At 38.8% G+C, this 21,500-nt stretch overlaps 3 protein-coding genes across 5 annotated transcripts in view; 2 read left to right on the top strand and 1 right to left on the bottom strand.

The window, feature by feature from the left end:
- The window catches only part of gapvd1 (GTPase activating protein and VPS9 domains 1), a 748,782-nt gene that overhangs the window by 96,379 nt on the left and 630,903 nt on the right, over positions 1-21,500 (bottom strand). The window lies entirely within an intron of this gene.
- Positions 7,135-16,548, top strand: slc20a1a (solute carrier family 20 member 1a). Of its 2 annotated transcripts, none has more exons than XM_028456983.1 (11): positions 7,135-7,230; positions 10,015-10,629; positions 12,379-12,519; positions 12,614-12,699; positions 13,672-13,768; positions 14,654-14,773; positions 14,926-15,135; positions 15,224-15,698; positions 15,780-15,965; positions 16,052-16,136; positions 16,237-16,548. In XM_028456983.1, exons 2-11 carry the CDS (start codon positions 10,281-10,283, stop codon positions 16,390-16,392), a joined length of 1,905 nt encoding a protein of 634 aa, XP_028312784.1. In that variant the 5' UTR covers positions 7,135-7,230; positions 10,015-10,280; the 3' UTR covers positions 16,393-16,548. The 2 variants fall into 2 exon arrangements, with proteins under 2 accessions (XP_028312784.1, XP_028312782.1); XM_028456981.1 differs by having other exon boundaries at positions 10,012-10,629.
- Positions 20,787-21,500, top strand: part of dtx1 (deltex 1, E3 ubiquitin ligase) — an 83,202-nt gene continuing 82,488 nt past the window's right edge. For both annotated transcript variants that reach the window (XM_028456980.1, XM_028456979.1), the window contains exon 1: positions 20,787-21,212. The gene's annotated coding sequence lies outside the window, so the exon portion shown is untranslated. The remainder of the gene's footprint in view (positions 21,213-21,500) is intronic.

The raw sequence follows: 21,500 nt of genomic DNA, 5'->3' as shown, positions 1-21,500 counted from the left end.
TTCTGATTCTGAACATACAGGCATTTCCCGGCCCGGCGCCATTGTTGTGGGCAGCTGAAATGAGTTAGCCTCTGTTTACAGCCAAAAGAGCACAATATGGTAGTTTCGTATTGGGTTAATGGGTACACTAATTGCCGTGATAGTTGAGCTAAATGTGGATTCTTTAGCATCAGAAGTCAGCAAGTCAGATCCATAACTTCGGGATAAGGATTGGCTCTTAGGGCTGGGTCGGTCGGGCTAGGGTGCGAAGCGGGGCGGAGCTCGCGCCATGGCCATGGCCCTCCTCGCCGTGTTGGTGATGCTCCCCCCCACTCCCTGGCCTTGTCGCCGTCGTCGTCCCACTACACCGGGGGTCGGCGCGGCAGACCGGGGGGACCCCGGCCGGCACCGCAGCTGAGAGATCTGCGAGAAGGGCCGGGTGCGCGTCCAGAGTTGCTGCGGCCAGCCGCCGGGTTGCCTGTCCGCTCCATCCCAGGCGAAGGGGGCCGACGACAGCGGCGAGGCCAGGGAGTAGGGGGGAGCGCCACCGATGCGGTGAGGCGGGCCGAGTACCAAGCCTCCGGAGGCGGGGAGAGGAAGGCGGCGGCGGCTGCTCCTCCAGCCTCGGCGTGAGCCCAGCCCTGCTTTGCACTCTAGCCCGACCAACCCAGCCCTGAGAGCCAATCCTTATCCCGAAGTTACAGGTCAACTGCTGTCTGCATACACAATCAAAAGACAAGGGAAGCTGGTCCGGCTAACCGTTTGTTGATTTTTGTGACAGTGCTGCGGTGCTTGTGGCCACTAGGGGCACTTGACGGGAAAGTTACAGGTCTAGTGCCCCTAGTGGCCAAAAGTTACACGGTGTGCCTTTAAATTTAAACGTTAAGTTGGCAGAAAATATAAAACTAAACGTAAAATCACACTTTTTTCCGAGAAAAATTCTAGAGAAAGAGAAGATGTCATGACGTCAGACGCACAGCATCACGTGAAACCTATTTGATGCAGGTTCAATCAAATGAGAATAACAGATTGTTGACTGCCTTCACTAAAGCATAATTCTGAATCAAAATTTCATGTATGTACCCATACATATAAGACAATAAAGGAGCTCTATCACCCGTCTATCCTTAATTATTAACAAGAAACACAACCTACTGTGTCACAGGTATTGTTGAAGGCCTGAGGTTTTATATGTTTTCTGTAAAGCTTCCTTGTAATCAATTCCGAGGTTGATTTGATCCCCAGGTGGGCCAGTTTAGGCCCAAGGGCCACATATTTGACACCACTGAATTACACAGGCCATTGATGCATCTTATTTTCTTTTATCTTGATCAGGTTTTCAGTCAGTCATGTTCTGTCTACACTAACATGTGTGGTATTACAGGAAATGATGGCGCAAGGAGGCACTACAGAAAACATTCCTATAGTGGTTTTACGTCATTGGACTCCAATGCGTTTAACGTGCAACATCTTTCATTAAAATATTGAGGGAGTTTGGTTTTGCCAGACTGAGCTGAAAATGAGTCAACAGTTTAGACGATAAAGCTCCCATTTCCATGAGAATGTGAGGAAAAAAAGCTTCTCATGCTGCAGTAAAACAAGCGCACATTGTTAGGTGAGAGAAGAATAAATGATGATTACAATAGTGAATACCTTTGGAACTGTCGGAAAACAGCACTTAGGTGTTGGCAACGGTAATTACTGATGTCTTATAATAACAACCGATTGGATAGGCGTTATGGGAAAAGTGCTCAGACCTTGTCTGCTCTTTCATGGTGAGATTATACAGTCAAACAAGTTGAAAATCATTTTGTAAATAAATGAGATTACTGCGCTAATCTGTTGAGAACATAATTGTTTGGGAATCTTCTCGTATTGGAATGATTTAGGTGAATACCTGGGATGACTGTGTGAATGCATTTTTAGCTCTAAAAGTATTTGTGGTTTTCATGGTGCCAACTTGTTAAACCTGCTGTTATTGTGACAGAAGCAAAACATTTTTCACAGTGTCATACTTTTGCTCTCTATTTGTGGATTCACTGATGAATTTAATTTATATTACGTAAACCCTAAAAGCATACCATTTATTGGATTGCTACGCTGGCAAAGCACACTCAGCCACATGGTAGCAAAGTTATGTAACTACTGGCATAGCTCAAAATAGATACTTTATCATTTCATTAAAGAGCAACAGGTCCTTTCAAGAATGGATGAACAGAATGGAGTCAATACAATGGCAATACTGTACATTAATGTCCCTGTTGAATACTGAACAGCTGAAATAAACGGCAGAAATCAACGTGATTAAAGCTATAGCAGTTTGTATAAAGCAATAAAATCTTTCATTTAAAAAAAAACTTTTTTCATGCATAAAACATAAAGTGTTCAATGATGTGGTATATTCCACAATTAGTGCATTGTTGCTGTTTTTATTGGATAACAGGTGCAGCATGACTGATCTTTTTATGTTTGATGGATACTGAACTTTAGGTTTAGAGATCCTAATACGAGCTGTGGATTTCATGATGTCGTGGCTATTTTGGGTAAAATAAAAAAAGTGAGAAGTCAGAGATTTTCCAAAAATGTATAGAGCAAGAAAGAGCTTTGACAAAAGGCAGACAGTTAAAGGTGCAGTCCGCAATTTCAAAGCTAACAAGATCTCAGCTTGAGATCTCAGCTAGCGAGACCTCCTCTAAGCCCCACCCCCTCCTTCCCCTCCCATATGTTTATATGCTAAAATTAGCTGCTAATGTTAGAATCAGGGTTGGGGTCAAGTACATTTTTCAGTTACAATTACGTTTTTAATTATCCATGTTTAATTCAATTACAGTTACTGACCAGCAGTTTTTTCCAGTTACAATTAAATTACAATGATATTTTATACTTAGAAAGTCAATTACAATTACATTCTCAATTACTAAAGTTCAATTACAATTAATCACAATTACTGAGCCTGAAATAAATAAAATGAATGCTCTTGTGTTAGCTTTTTTTTTAGCATTTTTGATGAAATCTGGTCCTAAATCAGATGTAAAATACACTAAAAAGCAATATCTATCATCTAATTTCTTTCCTATCGATTGGATACCTTATTAGGCTTTCTAATCAATGAAGATATAGATTTTAATATTTTTGTAGTGGGTGTCTGAGCCTTTATTGTGACAGTATACCCCTCAATTTCAATTTTATTAAATGGTAAAATGTGGGAAACCTTGATATGAAACATATTTTCATAATCGTTAACTATGTGTAAAACTGTACAAAGAACTGTAATACGGTTTCCCAGTTTTGTGTTAAATTATAATTGACAATTTTTATAGAATTTTTATGGAAATTCCAATTACAATGTCAATTATATAAACTCAATTACAATTTTATTACGATTACGTCAGCAACAGATTTTGAAAACTACAATTACAATTATAATTGCAATTCATTTTCAATCACACGATTACAATTATCATTGACCCCAACCCTGATTAGATTATAAAAACACAGAGTGATAAGTCATAGTCCCTGTAGCCTAAACCTACAGCATAATAACTAAACAATGATCGTTAGTGGTTGATTCTGATAGGAGAATGAGAATAATCATATGTACTGATGTAACAAATGCATTAAGTGTTTTTAGCATCACCAGTAACAGGCTGACAAAGGCTTTCCTGGAGACTTGCACAACATGCCAGTCAAGGGGAAAATCAGAGTGAATAATAACTAATAGTCACATGCTGCACAGAGATCATTGTTCCACACACCTGGCCCCTGCACTCGTGTCCCGATCCCATGCAGATAAATTAGTAATGAACAGGAACTTATCAGCAGGTTTTCAGGCACTGTAGTGGTTCTGAAAAGAACTGACTCAGCTGAAAGTTTGGGAGGGCTCATAGTTTCTGGAAGTTACTGAGTGTTCATGGGTTGATCAGTAACAGTCTGTGATTGGTTGAACACGGGGAAGATTTTCCACAGTAAGATACCTAGAGTGAAACCAAAGAGCCCTCCCACAGCGTACACATAAGCCCTCAGTGTGGAACCAAACCACCATCTGATCATAAAGCTCCTGAATAAGAACAAGTTGCTCACTAAAAGCAAGGGTTTTCAACAGGTGGGTTGTGATCCATTACTATTTAAAGTGGAACAATGACAAAAAGTAATCAATAGAAAGTGTTTAGAAAAAGAGGTATTGTTATGTCGAACAGTGCAGCTAGAACAAAAGCACAGTTTTCTTTCAGTATTTCACTAATGATAAGACTTTTGAATAATTTGCAGCAACGACTTCTCTGGTGCTCCTGTTTCTTGTGTTGTAGTCTGTGCATCAGTATTATCAGTATACTGGGAACTTATACAATGAGAATGGTTCCGTGCTGTTTGCAGTGCAAAGAAAAAGAGATCAACTGCATTTTTTTTTTTTTGTGAGATATGTTTTTGTAATTAATTAATATCAATTAATGCAATGAAGTCACATCCCTAATTAAAACACAAAGTGCATTTAAGTTCTTGAAGAAGAGCAGCTTCTCTGCGTTAGTACAGCCCTACTACTCGGTTCTCTGCATTCATTGCAGCGTGCAACATTTCTTCTGCGCGGTGGTTTAATCCCATAATAGTGATGATCTTTATAAAGCGGAGCAAGTACAGTCTTTATGAAGTGCAGAGGATTGTGAAACATGCGCTGATAGACTCTGAAACTGGATTCATGCTTCTAATGCGCAGTCATGGTGTAGGGGTCCGTGTTGACGATGGGCTAAACGTAACTACAGTGACACAGAAATCTAGAGTAACTAAACCACAACACTGCTTTTGTCTGCTGAATACAAATGTATTTGAGTATGAAGTTGTGCTGTTGATTGAGCCTGGTCCAACTCTCAACATTTTAGTCAAAGTATTTTTTGTTGTAAAATGTCAGAGTCACTGCCCTCTATGGGTTGAAACCTGGCTATTACAGTTGATTATTTCTATTGGCTGAGAACAAGATTATGTGACGTTTTGGGACCATTTTGCATCACAAACAAGCACCTTTTATAAAAACTAGCACCTGTGGGCTCTACAATCTGTGGTGAGCAGGTTGGATTGAGAGAGGAGTGAATTGAGAGGTCTATTGAGTTATAGCTAGTTAACAAAGCTTAGATTGTTCATTGGAGATTTTATAGTATAGAGTCCAGGAGCCCCGCCCATAATCAAGGCATTTTTTGAACTTCCCTCCAAGTGGCAGGTCAGGAGAAAGCAGGGGTTTAGTTATGGCACATTCACACCAAAAAGCATCAAAAGTGTCAAAAGAGTCAGGTTCACATTCACAATATATGGTGGAGCGTCAAGAGGTCCCACTGTCCTTCCCGCGCCTCCTGTGCGGCACATTTTTTTTTAAGTTTTTCGGACAGCGGACACTGCGCGTTCTGAGATTTTAAGCTTTTGACCTACGTCCCGCACCTCCAACGCGGCTGACGCTACAAATGGCATTGTTGAACTTTTGGCGGAATTAGCGGCGCGTCGACCAATCAAGAGCCTTATCCACCCGTGACGTAGTGACGTATTGACATAACTTGGTGATGCATTGACAACTAGGGGCGTTAGGGCTCGATTTTGACGCTAAAAAAGCGTCCAGTGTGAACGCAGCATTATTCTTTAAATCATACTTGCGTGCTTTGTCTCAACCTCTGCTTAGAAGACACTTTAGTGCTCAGATATATTGAACTACAGCCACTTTGCGGGTCCACAGACAAGTTTGTCCGTTTCCAGACAAGCGTGTGCTGAACGTTTGCTTGCATCTTTACAATATCCTGTTTCAGTCGGTTTGTTTCTGTGAAAAAAGTGTTTCGGCCGAATTTTCTGTGCATCACTAATAATACTGTGCCATATCAACAAACACCAAATTTTCCATAAACACATTTTAGAAACTGAAATATGTCCTTTATTGAAGTCCTGGCATTGCCATTATCAATTATGAAGTTTCAAAAGGTTATAATGGATTCCAAACTAAGTTATTTGAGATGACTGATGTGAACATTTGCTTGTAATGGTGCTTACTTGCTCCTCAGACGTTTCTAGATCATCATTCAGAGGCATGATTTCATCTCTTGGGTGTGGAAATTATCAAACATCTCACTGACTACCTTACTTGGTAGTTGATACATCGTCGAATGAAGAGGATCCTTTCAATAAGGTGGGAGGAGCCATTAGATTTTTTGCAGAGATCATGTCTATTTTCACATTAAAGCCTCACACAGGATTAAAAACATGATTACGTCACAATGTCAAATATTTATTGTCACGTTGTAACCACAAGCCAAGGCTTTATGTGGTGCTGTTGGTAATCAGTTGTAGTTTAAAAGCATTGGGCTGTGTGTGAGTTGTTACCTATGGATGTGGAGGTGATCTTTTGCAGGAAAATTAGCTCCATGTCGATAAATATGACTTCAGGGGCTTTAACTTTTTTTTTTTAATTCACTGATATGACTTTAGTCTTCATAAAAAAAATTAAAAAAAAAAGGTTTGAGTCTCTTTACATCAGTTACACCAATAGCAACCTTTCCATGCTTGCATTTACCTAAGGACAAAGTTTGACCCTGCCATAGAGAAACATATCCGGTTCTGTTGAGTGTTTTCTTCTGTAGCTGAAGAGCTTTTGCGATGTGCTGTGAATAGTCTTTACATTGTTTGCATTGGAGGCGATGGCAATTCCTCTATTAAAGGCATTGGATTATTGGTTCATACAATATATGCTCCTTGAGGACTGCACTTTTAAACCTAACCTGCCTCTGTGGTTGCCTGAGGTCTCCTGGTCACAGCAGGTTGACTGCCTTACTAATAACCACCAGGTGGCGCCAAACTACAAACTAAACATTCTCCCTGACAGAGTATGTTGATTATCCAATAACAAGTAAACTTTAATAGAAAAAGCTTGTTTACTATAAACACTGAACCACTATCATTCAGTTTAAGATATATTTAGTCACAACAATAGACATTTCTGTTCTCTGGTGGTTGTTGATAAAACACAGTTTGGGGATCAAAAGCTTACAGTAATTTTTGTTTCTCTCCTCAGGGCAAACATTAGCTTTCCCTGCTGAGCAGGCTTGTCTCGTGACCGGGTGACGGGGGCGTGGCCTCGTCCTGCTCGGTGTTAAAAGAGGCGGTGCTTCCGCAGACGCACAGAGCTGGACACACACCTGCTGTAGCTGACCCACACTCACCTGACAACAGGACACACACAAACACACACACACACACACACACAGCAGTGGAAAACTTTACTCACATGTAAGTATTAATTCCTTTGCTTTTCACTGTGTCACTGCTCTGTTTGAATTACATAAGGTTAACCAAGGAGATTAACATACCACTATATTTTCTAAACAGATGATGGTGATTTTGTTGAAAGTCACCCTGAATACAGTATCCTTTTTATTCGCAGCTTTAAAGTCTCTGAGATGATAAGTTGAATTATTTCTGACTTATTTTAACCCTTAATTGTTATGTCATTATAGGCAAATTTAAATTTAGGAACAACAAGAACTGGACATTGTCATCAACATCCCCCGCCAGATTGGTTGTCATTGTAACTCACAACCTTTTCCTAAATGTCCTAAATCTAAGAACTTAGATATATACATAAGAAAATATTATCACATCAGAATATCAAGTTACTAATTATCTTAAACAGTTTGTAACTTTGAAGATACCGAACAGAGTAAAAAAACGGCACAAGGGCAATAACTCCGGAAAAAATATTTGCGCACTTCTCATTTTCGAACTCCATCAAGGTATTGATACCCTGAAGCCACACACCAAATTTGGTTATCCTATCTTAAACGATTTCTGAGAAAAGCTGTCCCCTTTGAAGATACCTCAAACAAGGTCCAAAAAATGAAACAAGGGCAATAACGCGGGAAAAAATTATTGCGCACTTCTCATTTTTGAACTCCATCAAGGTATTGATACCCTGAAGCCACACATTGAATTTAGTTATCCTATCTTAAATGATTTCTGAGAAAAGCTGTCCCATTTGAAGATACCTCAAACAGGGTCCAAAAAACAAAACAAGGGCAATAACTTTGGAAAAAATTATTGCGCACTTCTCATTTTCAAACTCCATCAAGGTATTGATACCCTGAAGCCACACACCAAATTTGGTTATCCTATCTTAAACGATTTCTGAGAAAAGCAGTCCCCTTTGAAGGTACCTCAAACAGGGTCCAAAAAACAAAACAAGGGCAATAACGTGGGAAAAAATTATTGCGCACTTCTCATTTTCGAACTCCATCAAGGTATTGATACCCTGAAGCCACACACTGAATTTGGTTATCCTATCTTTAACGGTTTCTGAGAAAAGCTGTCCCCTTTGCCTCGGACGGACGGACGATGCTCAAACCTATATCTCCCTTCCACCCTTCCACACTTTGTGGCTGGGGATAATAACCGCAATGCTAAACTTCAACATATATGTGGATTGTATTCCTTGTTCACTAATCTGATTATAGCACCACAGATGATTAAGGGCACTTTAAGAAGCAAAGTCACTGAAAATGAGGCAAAATAAACCTCAGAACAAAGTAAGCTTATAGCACATAGGCTCAAACAAAATACAGAAAACTAAAGACACACATTTCAGAAATCTTAAAAGAATCAAATTTGGTAAAAAAAAAAAAAAAGATACAACAGTCTATGTTACACACAAAAACCTAGAGGTAATTTATTAGCTATACAAACATACAAAAAGTAGAATAACTACAGTTGGTCCTTGTTTGGTGAAGTCATACAATTGAGCCTTTGTGGTGTTACCTATAAATCACTTTATACATTTGTTACAAAGCTATACTCTTGTCTGTATGTATATTTTTTAAATTGTCTCAATATAATTTATGCAACTATTGAAGTTATAATACATTAGTTAAAATAAGCAAATTTATTTTTTCTTTATTTCTTTTTTTTTACCCATAATGGGTTATGCAGTGAAATCCTGGAAAAGTAATTAATTATTATCATGTATTGAGCAATTATTAAAAAAATAGGGTGTTGGCATTGTTATTACGTCAAATAATTAATATACTGTGCTTTGAATGTACAGTGGTTCCTCTTCTGGAGCTTGGTCCTGATCAGGGCCGTAGGGAGCATTTGTTAGTTCTCCTGTCCATCACAGGGCCAACAAATAGCAGACGACCATCACAGACACAACCAATAACACCGTATCGTAGCATAAATGTTTGTTAGTCAATTATTTCCTTTGAGTCCCCTCCATCACCCTGTACAAGAAATTCCAAGTTCACCAGATTAATGAATGAATTACATATTCATCAGAGCTCTTTTATATGAGCTATTATACAACTGCAACAAAAATATTCATTTGTGTCAATGATATAGATTAAATCAGCACAAAACTACAAGGGAAAACATTTGTAGTACATATTTTATTAACTTCAATGTTCATGGGAGGTTCAAAAGTAAAAATAGCAAACACATAAAATTACCTCCCTAAACTAGAAAAAGATGAATTATGACTCTCTCTGTCACCACATGATTTTGTCACTGTATGTTAAAAAGGTTGTGATTTGGTCATAAATCACACTGATTTATCACATTGTTTTGAAACCACGAGTCGGATTCAACTTGAACCATATTTTTGACTATTTACTATAAACACAGACGTGCTTTAACTGAGTTTGCAGACAGCTTTTAAAAATAAATAAATACTATAAATAAATATTATCATACTTTTACACGGTCAAACATAGGATACGCTCTTCTATAAGAGTGTAGTTCTTGGTAATTTACTTTGTCGCGCACAAGCATTATAATTTGTTTATAATGTGTTTCCCTTCGGCCACTGCATGGTAAATCACGCATGATGTGTGTTTTTCATAGTCAGATATGATTTGAGGTTTGTTAATATGTACCTCAGCTTAAGTGTTGTTGAAAACTGCTGCAAACCTTACCTTAATACCTGTGTGTGTGTGTGTGTGTGTGTGTGTGTGTGTGTGTGTGTGTGTGTGTGTGTGTGTGTGTGTGTGTGTGCGTGTGTGTGTGTGTGTGTGTGTTTTTCAGCAGAGGCTCATGTTCACAATGGATCCCTCTTTCTGTTGGCCACCACGTCATTTCACGATGAAGCTCACACTCAAAGTTATTATACCTAGCTAGCAATAAATACAAATTCCTATTCCTTTAGCCCCTAGTTTTCTTATTGCTATTTTATAAATATAAACATATATATATATATATATATATATAGTTATTTGTAACACAAAACATTATAAACCACTACAAATTGGCTTGGCTCCACTTACTGTTTGTAATAAACTTGATTTTCTATAGCTATGGATACGACTACACTATCCTCCCTGGCAGCTGCCACTACCATGGCTCTGGCCTACCAGGCTGACCTCTCAGGCTATTTATGGCTATTAGTAATAGGCTTCATCATTGCCTTCATCCTGGCTTTCTCTGTGGGCGCCAACGATGTGGCCAACTCTTTTGGTACAGCGGTGGGCTCGGGCGTGGTCACTTTGAAGCAGGCGTGCATCCTTGCCACCATATTTGAGACCGTAGGCTCAGTGTTGCTCGGAGCCAAAGTCAGCGAAACCATCCGGAAGGGCATCATCGACGTGCAGATGTTTAATGGCTCAGAGCACGTGCTGATGGCTGGCTCCATCAGTGCAATGTTTGGTAAATATTTAGTACTAGTACACTTTGAGCAGAGGTGTAAATACTACTGATATATTGTACTCAAGTAAACGTACAAGTAAGTCATACAGAAAATACTTGAGTCAGGGTCCCCAAGGTCAAAAAATTCCTGGAAAAGTTATGGAATTTGAAAGAAACAATTTTCCAGGAACCAAGGAATAATTTAACTGTTTTCAAAATATAGTATAGCCTATTTTATATTAATGTTTAAAATGCAACCTTCACTATAATTATGGGACGTTAAAGCTGATATCTGGAGTTTCTGAGAAATCTATGTTTATGTATGATTCTTTTAAAATGCGAAGAAATGCCTAACTAGTCTTTTACTATGGTCTACCGCTGGTCCTTCATATACATTAATGTATATAAGTTCCGCCTTCGTCTTATAGACCCCTATACAAACGAGCACCGTGATCACCCAGCCAATAGACTTTGACTTCCTGTAGCGAACTCTGACAATCAAAGTGAATGAGGAACTGTGCACGGAAACAAGGCCGCGCATCACAACAGCAAACAGGTACATATGATTTTGGCTCTTTTCTCAGAAATGTCCATCGCCAAAAAACCATAGACCTATATCAATGCAACCCGATGCGACCTTGTTATGTTCCGCGATGCGCATGCAGAAAAGTAGAGGTGTTGCTTCCGGTAGATTGGCAGAGGCAGGAGAGGAAGTGGAGCGGTTTAGGGAGGGACATCGAGACGTTTCTCAGAAACTCCGGATATCAGCTTTAATCAAGTCTCTTAAGCCTAACACCTTGTGTTGTACATCGCTTTTAATAAACGTGTCTGCAAATTTAAATTGTAATCTTGTAATTAAACATGGTAGCACTTAGTTAGTTGTTGTTTAATGTTACAACAATTCAATATCTGCTGCATCGTTATTTAAAAAATATTGCAAGATGGGGGTCAGAGGCAATTGCGCCATTGTGCGATGTGATAGATAAGTGATGGACACAACTTGCATTCCCTGTGCCACATTTTTTATACTAACCATGGCATACTCGCAGAGCTCTGTTACACTAATACACTGGAAAAGCCCGCTCATGTTTGCGCCCTAATGGTCTTGAATAGATCTTACTGGGTCAGAATTAAGTCATGGAAAGTGTACAAGTACAAGTAAAAAGTAACTCAATTAAATAGTACTCAAAGTAAAAGTTACTAGTTACTTTCACCCAACATTTTTATTTTTGGTAATAAATCTACAGTAAACATCTCAACCAAATCTTGCACAATTGGAACTTAATTTATTTTCAGAAAAGGCATTTGTCTAAAATAAAAGGTTTATCAAAATGTACCGTTCTTTTAAAAATAAAACAACACCTAAATAAAACAAAAAAAAAAAATTGTCAGGCTCTAAGTACAGTTAACTTTACAAACTCTAAAACTGAGAAAATAATTGGCATTTAATGCTGTCTTGGCGCGGTGCATTACATTTAATCTGATTGGTCGGCTATTTCATTTTTTGTAGTTTCACAATGTATAATAATTTACTTAGTAACAGTTGGGTGTAGCAATGTAGTGAATTACTTTACTTCTTTTAAAACATACAGTAAAATGACTGATTTAGAAACATACTCAAAAAAGTACACGTGCACGAGTAGTTGTAATCCGTTACTTGCACAGCTCTGTCTTTGAGTAGTACAAATAAAAAACTTAATTAAAAGACATAATGATGCATACATTTATGGGACTGTAAACAAGCCCTCACTGTGGTGTGTTGTACACCAGGCTCTGCTGTGTGGCAGCTCTCTGCATCCTTCCTGAAGCTTCCCATTTCTGGAACCCACTGCATTGTTGGAGCCACAATTGGTTTCTCTATGGTTGGCAGAGGTCATCAAGGGGTGAAATGGATAGAACTGCTTCGCATTGGTGAATAATTGTTTTCCCTGCCTCATTTTATCGCAGACAAAAAAAAAAAGGTAGTGTAGAAGAGATGGTTTCACGTGTGTTCTGCTTCTCTCAGTGGCTTCCTGGTTTTTGTCACCTGTGCTGTCTGGAATCATGTCTGGAATTCTCTTTTTTTTTGTCCGCAAATTCATTCTGAACAAGGTAAAACATACTTATTTTCACATGCTTGATAATCATTTCCCTAAAGCTTTTATAGGAATATTTTGAAATGAATAGCAAACTAATCGTTTCTGCTCCGTTATAACTTTATCAACAAAGTATATTGAGTAACTTTGGTATTTAAAGTAACTCAAAAATATTAGCTTTAAGTGCACTTTAATTCTGTTTTGGGAAAAGAAGAAGAAGAAGAAAACACAGTAGAATATTTTGATTTTAATGAATAAATGGGTGTAGTGAGAATATTTTGGGCTAGGTTTCAATAGTGAGTCTGGAGAGTAAATAATTCATTTCTATTTTAGCCCTTCCGAGAAATGGTTTAAAGCAGAAGTGACATTTTATTTTGTTAAGAAATGAGTGAGCTTTTATTACAACTGCCCCACTCCACAAAGACATATTAGAGTTGTGTCTCATTGTACGATTTGAACTATTTTTAAACAAACAAACTTATAAGATCTAAATGCGTGAATGGGAGCTTACATGGATCAGCTGATCAGCTGTCATATTTGGCCTGTGCTCAGCTGCATCATTTGGCTTTTCACATAATTAACCATGCATCCATAACCAGCAGCTTCTAATGCAAGCCTCATTTGTGGTGTCTGACCTTCTCTAACCTGGTCTCAAGAAGTGTTACATTTTGTTCCGTGGAAACAGAAACACCCCACTTGTTAACATTCGTTCTAAGGTGATAAGAACTTTCTCCTCTGATTGGTTCAGCCACAACCAATGAACAACCAGGGGAATAGAAGGGAATGATGATCCCACCATTACACCACAAATGATTAAAGAGCTCACTTTATTTTGACAACTTTTGGAGTTTAAAATGTGGTCTAAAATGAAATGAATTACAAATGGAACAACTTCTAATAACTGGTTTTATCTTTTGGAAAATATACCAAATATTCTGAGTCATTTGTTGAGTTTTCATGTATGACTTTGATGTTTTTGTCTCTATAGACTAACCCTGTACCCAATGGCCTGAGAGCTCTTCCTATCTTCTATGGCATCACCATGGGCATCAACCTGTTCTCCATCATGTTTTCCGGTGCACCGCGTGAGTAACTGATTATATACTGTATATATATATATACACATATAGCACAGTGTGTGTGTGTGTATATATATCATTGACTCTGCTGAAATCCAGAGCATAGACTGACTTTGATAAATGTCACAAGATCTGAGGGAGTTATTAATTCAACTATTCTTACACCAGCAGCAGATTCAAAGATGTAAACATAAGCAGGAGTTCACCTCAAGCTATAAACTCAACAAATATGAGTTCATAAGTTAAAATAATACAGCTACCAATGGTCACGTTGCTATGTTTGGAGGTTGGTTTGGTATTATAAAGCTAACTTCTCCCACACACAGCCTGATAAATGGTGTCACGTGAATGTTAAAGATTGGTCACGCCCTTTTAGCCGCTGAACAGCTCTTATCTACAACAAAAACAAGTATATGGCGTCATAAAGTGACACAAATGATGGCTCACCGGTCGACATGTAACACAAACAGAAGCATAGGTGCAGTTTCTTAGCTATTTAATGTCTTCATGAACAACAAACAAGAAATAACCTCATGTCTTTCCAAAAGGGTTTTATCAGTGTGAAGCATGACTGGTCTAATCATCACTATCTGAGTGGAAGGGCGTGTTGAATTCTTACTAATACATTTTCTGAGCACAAGTTCAAATGTGAAAGCAGGCCATTGTGTGACAACCTTTACCAAATAATTTGACTGAAGTTTACAAAAAAAAGACAAGTAATAGTCTGTTCTTGAAGGAAACGGCACTCTTTCTTTTTTGAACGCAGCATTGGAACCCACATTTTTTGAAGACGGGTTGAAATAATGGACCGTCAAACCTTTTATGTCATTTAAAAGACAGTCAGTCCTATGATGCTTTTTTTTTGTGTTTCTCTCATGTCTGTCTTTGTAGTTCTGGGTTTCGATCGAGTGCCATGGTGGGGAACTATCTGCATATCTCTGGGCTGCGCTTTAATCACAGCTGTGCTGGTTTGGTTTGTTGTCTGCCCACGACTGAAGAAGAAAATCGAAGGTCGGTAAATATAGCCCTTCTTATCAACAACACATTTAGAAATTAAACGTTTGTCTAGTTGATTTCACAATAACATGACACAAAAAATCTGGCAAACTACTATTTTACATTGTGATTTTTTTTTTTCTTTCATCCCTGTCTGCTCACCTCAGAGGAAATCGCTGCCATTCCCAGTGAAACTCCCTTGCTCGAGAAAAACTGTATCAAACCTCCTCTAGCAGAACAGTCTTTGGTACCTCAAGATCTGCAGCCACCATCTCCCCCAGCAAACGCTGAGAAGGTGGCGTTTAAACTCGGAGGTTCAGAGGAGGCTGATTTGGACAGCAGCGAGATGGAAACTAAAGACCTGGATGTTGCAAATGGTAAAATGGTTGTCATGTATGGTTGTGGATGCTTCTTCCAACTCTCTAAATGTATACTCCATCTTATTTGACATGTTTTCATATTAAGGCTTAAACAGTGATCTTGGTCCAATGATGCTGACCGACCCGCATAGTGGAAGGTCCCACACTATCCACAAAGACTCTGGCCTTTACAAAGACTTGCTGCACAAGCTTCACAAGGCCAAGGTTGGAGACTGCATCGGTGACAGCGACACAGAGGAGCGACCCATACGCAGAAACAACAGCTACACCTCCTACACCATGGCCATTTATGGAATTCAAGATGAACCCAAAACCAAAGACTTCGTGGATGGCGAGCTGCAGAGACGATCAAGGGTGGACAGCTACAGTAGCTACAACTCGACAGTGACCAATGAGAGCGGAGTCTCCGAAGTACACGTGAATCAGGAAACTGGAATGGAGCTGAAGCAGGAAGAAGATGAGCTGGAAGTGGATCAGCCAGCTGTTTCAATGCTTTTCCAGTTCTTGCAGATACTCACTGCGTGTTTTGGCTCCTTCGCACATGGTGGGAATGATGTCAGGTAGGCTCGGTTGTTCATTGTAGAGAATTTTAACCAGGTCCGATCCTTCAGATTAAGTAACTGTTTAACTTTATTCCTCAGCAATGCTATCGGCCCCTTGGTGGCTCTCTGGCTCCTGTATGACAGTGGCTCTGTGGTATCCAATGCACCGACTCCAATATGGCTGCTCCTGTACGGTGGTGTGGGTATCTGTGTTGGACTGTGGGTTTGGGGTCGCAGAGTGATCCAGACCCTGGGCAAAGACCTTACCCCCATCACGCCATCAAGGTAAGTCCGAATGTAACAGAAAAAAATCAACATGTGTTCACTTGCATTTCTGTGCGTGGGTCTGCTAACAGATTTTCTCACTTTAGCGGATTCAGCATTGAGCTAGCTTCTGCAGTCACAGTGGTTGTGGCCTCTAACATTGGTCTTCCTGTCAGCACGACCCATTGCAAGGTAAATGGATTGTGGGAATGCTTTTGTAGCCTTAGATTTGAAACAGTAATGTCGCGAACCTTTTAGCTCACAGCTGCTTAGCACTGATTTACATCCACAGGTGGGCTCAGTGGTGGCAGTCGGCTGGCTGCGCTCCAGGAAATCAGTGGACTGGCGTTTGTTCAGGAACATCTTCATCGCCTGGTTCGTTACAGTTCCCATCTGTGGGCTGATCAGTGCTGCCATCATGGCCCTATTCATCTATGTCATTCTTTGAGTTTCCCACGACCTTTTGCGATACTGCACACAGCTTTTGAGTCAACAAATGAATGTTCCCGTTTATGATTTATGATATTTTGTACGGTGTGATTTCAAAGCCAAATGAAATGTGTCCATACAATGTGTACATCTAATGTTCAAATTTCCAAAACACTCTGATCCTGTATATCATTCTGTATATTTGTAAAAACTAAATTTGTATGAAAGATCATGTCTTAATGTTTGCATGTTGGAATGTAGAATTGCTTGATTTGTACAATGTACATTTATTTTACCCTAATAAACATTTTGTCAGCAAAAGAAACCTGATTTTAGTGTGAAACATGAGTTTGAAAACAAAGATGTTTATTTATTTGAAAATTCCTTTATTTTCTTTTGATCTAGTCTTATTTTTGAATTCCATATGATTGATTTTTGGATCATGCAATACATTTATTATTATACACAACAAAGAATAAACTGTAAACTGAAAATGAAGACTTTCTATGCAGGGTGGCAGAAAGAAGGTGGAGAAAAAAAAATTGCTTAACCAATAAATCCTCTGTGAACAGTTAAAATCATATAACAGTCATTAGAAATACAAGAAATTCATACTTCACCAATATAATAACCAAGCACAACAGCAAACCAAAAGTTTTATTTTCCATTATTGATCATTTATTTAACCTTGATTTTAACAGTTCACAGATCACCCCCTCTGAGTCTCATGAGCAGTTTGCAGACCACTTCAGAGCAAAGATTGACACTATCAGATGTAATATTTTATCTAATCATAGTATGGTTTTAACAGTTCTAGATTTACCTGAGGAAACGCTGGACAGTTTTGTCCTGGTTGATGCTGAGATGCTTGATAAAAGTTTTCTCCACTGTCAAACCCACCACATGTCTTTTAGATCCAATCCCGACTTCATTTTTTAAAACATTATATGGATCTTTCAGAGATGAACTTTTAAACATTATGAATTGGTCAGTTAGGGGCGCTGCTGAGTGGAACTCAATACCTGAGGAGGTTAAACAGCTAACCACTTACAAGGCCTTTAGAAAAAAATTGAAAATTTGTCTTCTTAACATGTGCCAACATTAAAAGTCGAGCATGTTGCGCTGCATTGTATTGTATTAGGTAACGTAGCCTCTTGAACACAGGTTTTTTGTGTGTTTTAATATTGTAACAGGTACTGTTATTGTTGTTATTGACTTGTAAATGTATTGTCATGCTTGTATTTTAATGCCTTTTTACATCTTGGCCAGGGGACTACAGATGAAAAATAGCCTTCTGGCTAATTCTGGCTTTTTTAACCAAGTTTGTTCACGTGTTATATGAAATTGCACTGTCCCCTTTCAAATAAAATAATCTAAAAAAAAAAAAAATACTCTCTTCAGACGGGAACCTTCCCTGCAGCCTTTAAAGCAGCACTGGTGAGGTTCCTTCTGAAAAAGAGCGATTTAGATTTTAATGATTTGAACAATTACCGACCAATATCCAACTCACCATTTTTAAGCAATGTTTTAGAAAAACTTGTTTTTATTCAATGACTTTTTATAGCAAATTTTTATATTTTTGAAAAGTACCAGTCTGATTTCAGAGTGAACCACAGCACAGAGCCTGCCCTCCTCAAGATTTTAAATGACATTAGGCATCACCTGGACTTTAAAAAGCTAACAGTGTTGATTCCGCTTTTGATACCGTAGACCACACCATTCTTTTATATAGACTAAAGAACCCGGTGGTGGGCCTCTCTGGTGCTGTTCACAAGTGTTTTTATCCGACGTAACAGACAGGACTTTTATGGTAAGCTTGGATATATTCTCCTCTAAGGTCCATAAAATAACATGTGGTGTGCCTCAGGGATCAATTATAGGCCTTGTTTTATTTCATCTGTATATGCTCCCTCTTGGTGATGTCATTAGGCACGAAGTGAACTTCCACACTTACGCTGACAATACACAACTGTATATCTCTGTGTCTCCTGATGACACCAGTCCATTGGATGCTCTTTTTAACTGTTTTTTAGATATCAAATCCTGGATGGTAGAAAACCTTCTCCAGCTCAATCAGGACAAAACTGAAGTTTTAGTTCTCAGTCCTGAGGCCCAGAGAAAGAAACTTTTACCTCAACTTCAAACAGCATCTTTGATTCTCTCTGAACAAGGTTAAAAAAATGGGCGTTATTTTAGACTCTGAGCTCAGTTTCATCCCTCACATTAAAAATATAACAAAATTATTTTTTCGTTATTTGAAGAACAAAGCCAGAGTCCGCCCCATTCTCTCTCAGGCCAACACGGAGACGCTAATGCATGCTTTTATCACTAGTTGAATTGACTACTGTAATGCCCTGCTTTCTGGTCTTCCCAAAAAGAGTATTTCAAGTGTACAATTATAACAGAATTCAGCAGCACGTGTCCTGATGATGACCAGGAGGCGGGAACACATTACACCCATTTTAAAATCGCTGCATTGACTCCCTGTGTGTTTCAGGATCGATTTTAAGGTTCTCTTACTGGTTTTTAAGTGTCTTAATGGTCTTGGGCCTTCTTACCTTTCTGAAGTACTTCTACCCAAACCTTCCCTGAGGTCCTCTGGCGCTGGCCTCTTAGCAATCCCTACAGTCAGAACACGCAATTTCTACTGGATACCTCTCCGCTGCGTTTTGTCTCCGCCACGCCGGTGGACCTGATAGGTTTCACTTTCGTCTATGTGGTAATTTCCACCGGGTCTACCGGAGCGTATCTGCTCCGTCACAGCTGCGACAGTCCGGAGCCCTCCAGCAGAGATACGCAGGACTTCTATTTCTGGCGGATGCCGGAGCACGATGCATCAACTCAGCACAGAGCAAATATAGCGAAACAGGAAGTTAAGCACATAAATGAAGATTGATTGATTGATTGATTGATTGATTGATTGATTGATTGATTGATTGATTGATTGATTGATTGATTGATGTAGAAGGATTTAAAACTCCAACTGGCCACATGGGAGTACAGTTTTAAAGATCATTTATACATTATAGATAGAAACTGGAGAGTAGATATACATTCTACACAGATCTGCCATTACATTGTGACCAGTGTCAGGTGAAGTGATCCAACCAACCAAAACTATCATTAATATCAATAGTCAGATAAAGAAAACGTTTCAACTAAAAGACTTTAGGCGACAAATTCCCAGTAGACAAGCTCCTTCTACTCTACAATCACACACTGTCATAATGGATGTGTTGGTGTGCGCATGTTAAATGTTGATTGAAAGTGATAGTGGTTGTATAGTATAAGTAAGCATATTTACTTTGTGCATGTTTAGAGAGTAGTAGAAGTTGATAAGAGTTAATTATATACTTGGTAATGTTTAAAGTTCAGAAAACATTTATATCAAGTTAGTAAATATAAGTTAAACAACTTTTTTATTACTTTAAACAGTTCTGTTCATTGTTGATTAATAAAAACTGGGTTTAGAGTTACACTAGTCAAATAGAAGTGAATTCATATTTCACTTTAGTATTACACTTTACTGAAAATGACATTTTTCACAGGTTGTAGGTGCAATACATGGACAGCAGGTGACGCTGTTGTTCGGCCAGAGTTATCACATCCGACCCTATGCTGATAAAAAAAAAGAAGAATGCTTTCAATATCCTGACAGCAGAAAGGAGGAATGACATTATGATTAGTGGGGAATAATTGCTATAATAATATATCAACATACTCATGATAGATTTATTATTGTTTATTGAATTATTACTGTTATTGAAAGAAGAAAAAAACGCCTTTGATTACCTAATAAATGTTTGCAATACAAATGATAATATCTACACAGCCCCTGTGTGACCAAAAGGCTGTGACTGTGATATATTTACTATGTCAGCAGATTGATATATGTCAGCAGATTGACATATATATATATATATATATATATATATATATATATATATATATATATATATATATATATATATATATATATAATGATAGTCAGAAGCAGAAGTCACAGGTGTTTTTTTTAAATATACCTACAAAAATATAACTATATATATTATGCCTCTCCTGTCCTAACATTAGGAACATCACATAATAATAATAATAATAATAATTAATATCTAATATGATAATATAATATAATTCCCCATGCATCACACAGGTGAATGCGGGATTGTGAGTGGCTACCAGTGTGTGTGTGTGTGTGTGTGTGTGTGTGTGTGTGTGTGTGTGTGTGTGTGTGTGTGTGTGTGTGTGTGTTGTCCACTGGCTCCCTGCCCGGGGTGCACCAGCAGACCCTGAACAGGAGCACGCCACTCACTAATCAACAACAGTGTCATTTATAGCATTTTATTTTGAAACCTGTTACCGGATGTCGCTTAAATGTTCATGATTTTTAAAATATCGAAGCTTTGGTGAAAGATAACGAGCGTCCTTCAGGTGTGCCAGGCTGTGCGTCTATCAGCAGACAGCAGAAAATTGCGTACGCCACGTTGTTGGTGCGTGATGGTGTGCGTGACGGAGAGGCTCCGCTGTCCTCCTCACAGACTGAAACCCTGCCGTGCGTTCACTGCTCACAGAGGACCAACAACAAGCTGCTGCTGCTGCTGGAGTACCAGGGAAAGGGAATAATACGCTTCACACGCTTTTTATCGGGTTTTCATCGCTGCTGGAGGAAGATCTGATTGAAAGTCTCTGTTTTTCACGCAGATGTGAAAAGACAGGCGCGACTTAAGATTTTTTTAATTTTTTTTTTTAAATAATTTTCCTTGCCAGTGATATTTTCATCCTCTGAGATGCAGCGCGTACCTGGCAGAAGCAGAAACATGGAACCAAAGCAGCCCACAGGTTTGTATTGACTCATGCATTTACAAAAAAAAAAAATAATAAAAAAAAATGTTGTGCAATAATCCTCAAAGATGAGCCACTATCAGCCTTCACCACCACTGGCCACAGTGAACACACAGTGAACACAGCACCAGGGACTCCTCCAGGCTGCACCTCATATGCTTTCTATGTGTGAAATGTGTGAGTGGAATCTGTCTACTGTGATGATAGTAGCATCTGTCTCCTCACACATCTAATGAGAATAGTGCCATGATGACACCACACACACACACACACACACACACACAC

This window comes from Gouania willdenowi, chromosome 9 (assembly GCF_900634775.1).
Source record: "Gouania willdenowi chromosome 9, fGouWil2.1, whole genome shotgun sequence".
In the NCBI taxonomy this organism is placed as follows: Eukaryota; Metazoa; Chordata; class Actinopteri; order Blenniiformes; family Gobiesocidae; genus Gouania; species Gouania willdenowi.
Note: the sequence above shows the minus strand (reverse complement) of the source record. Positions and strands in the feature narration are given on the sequence as shown.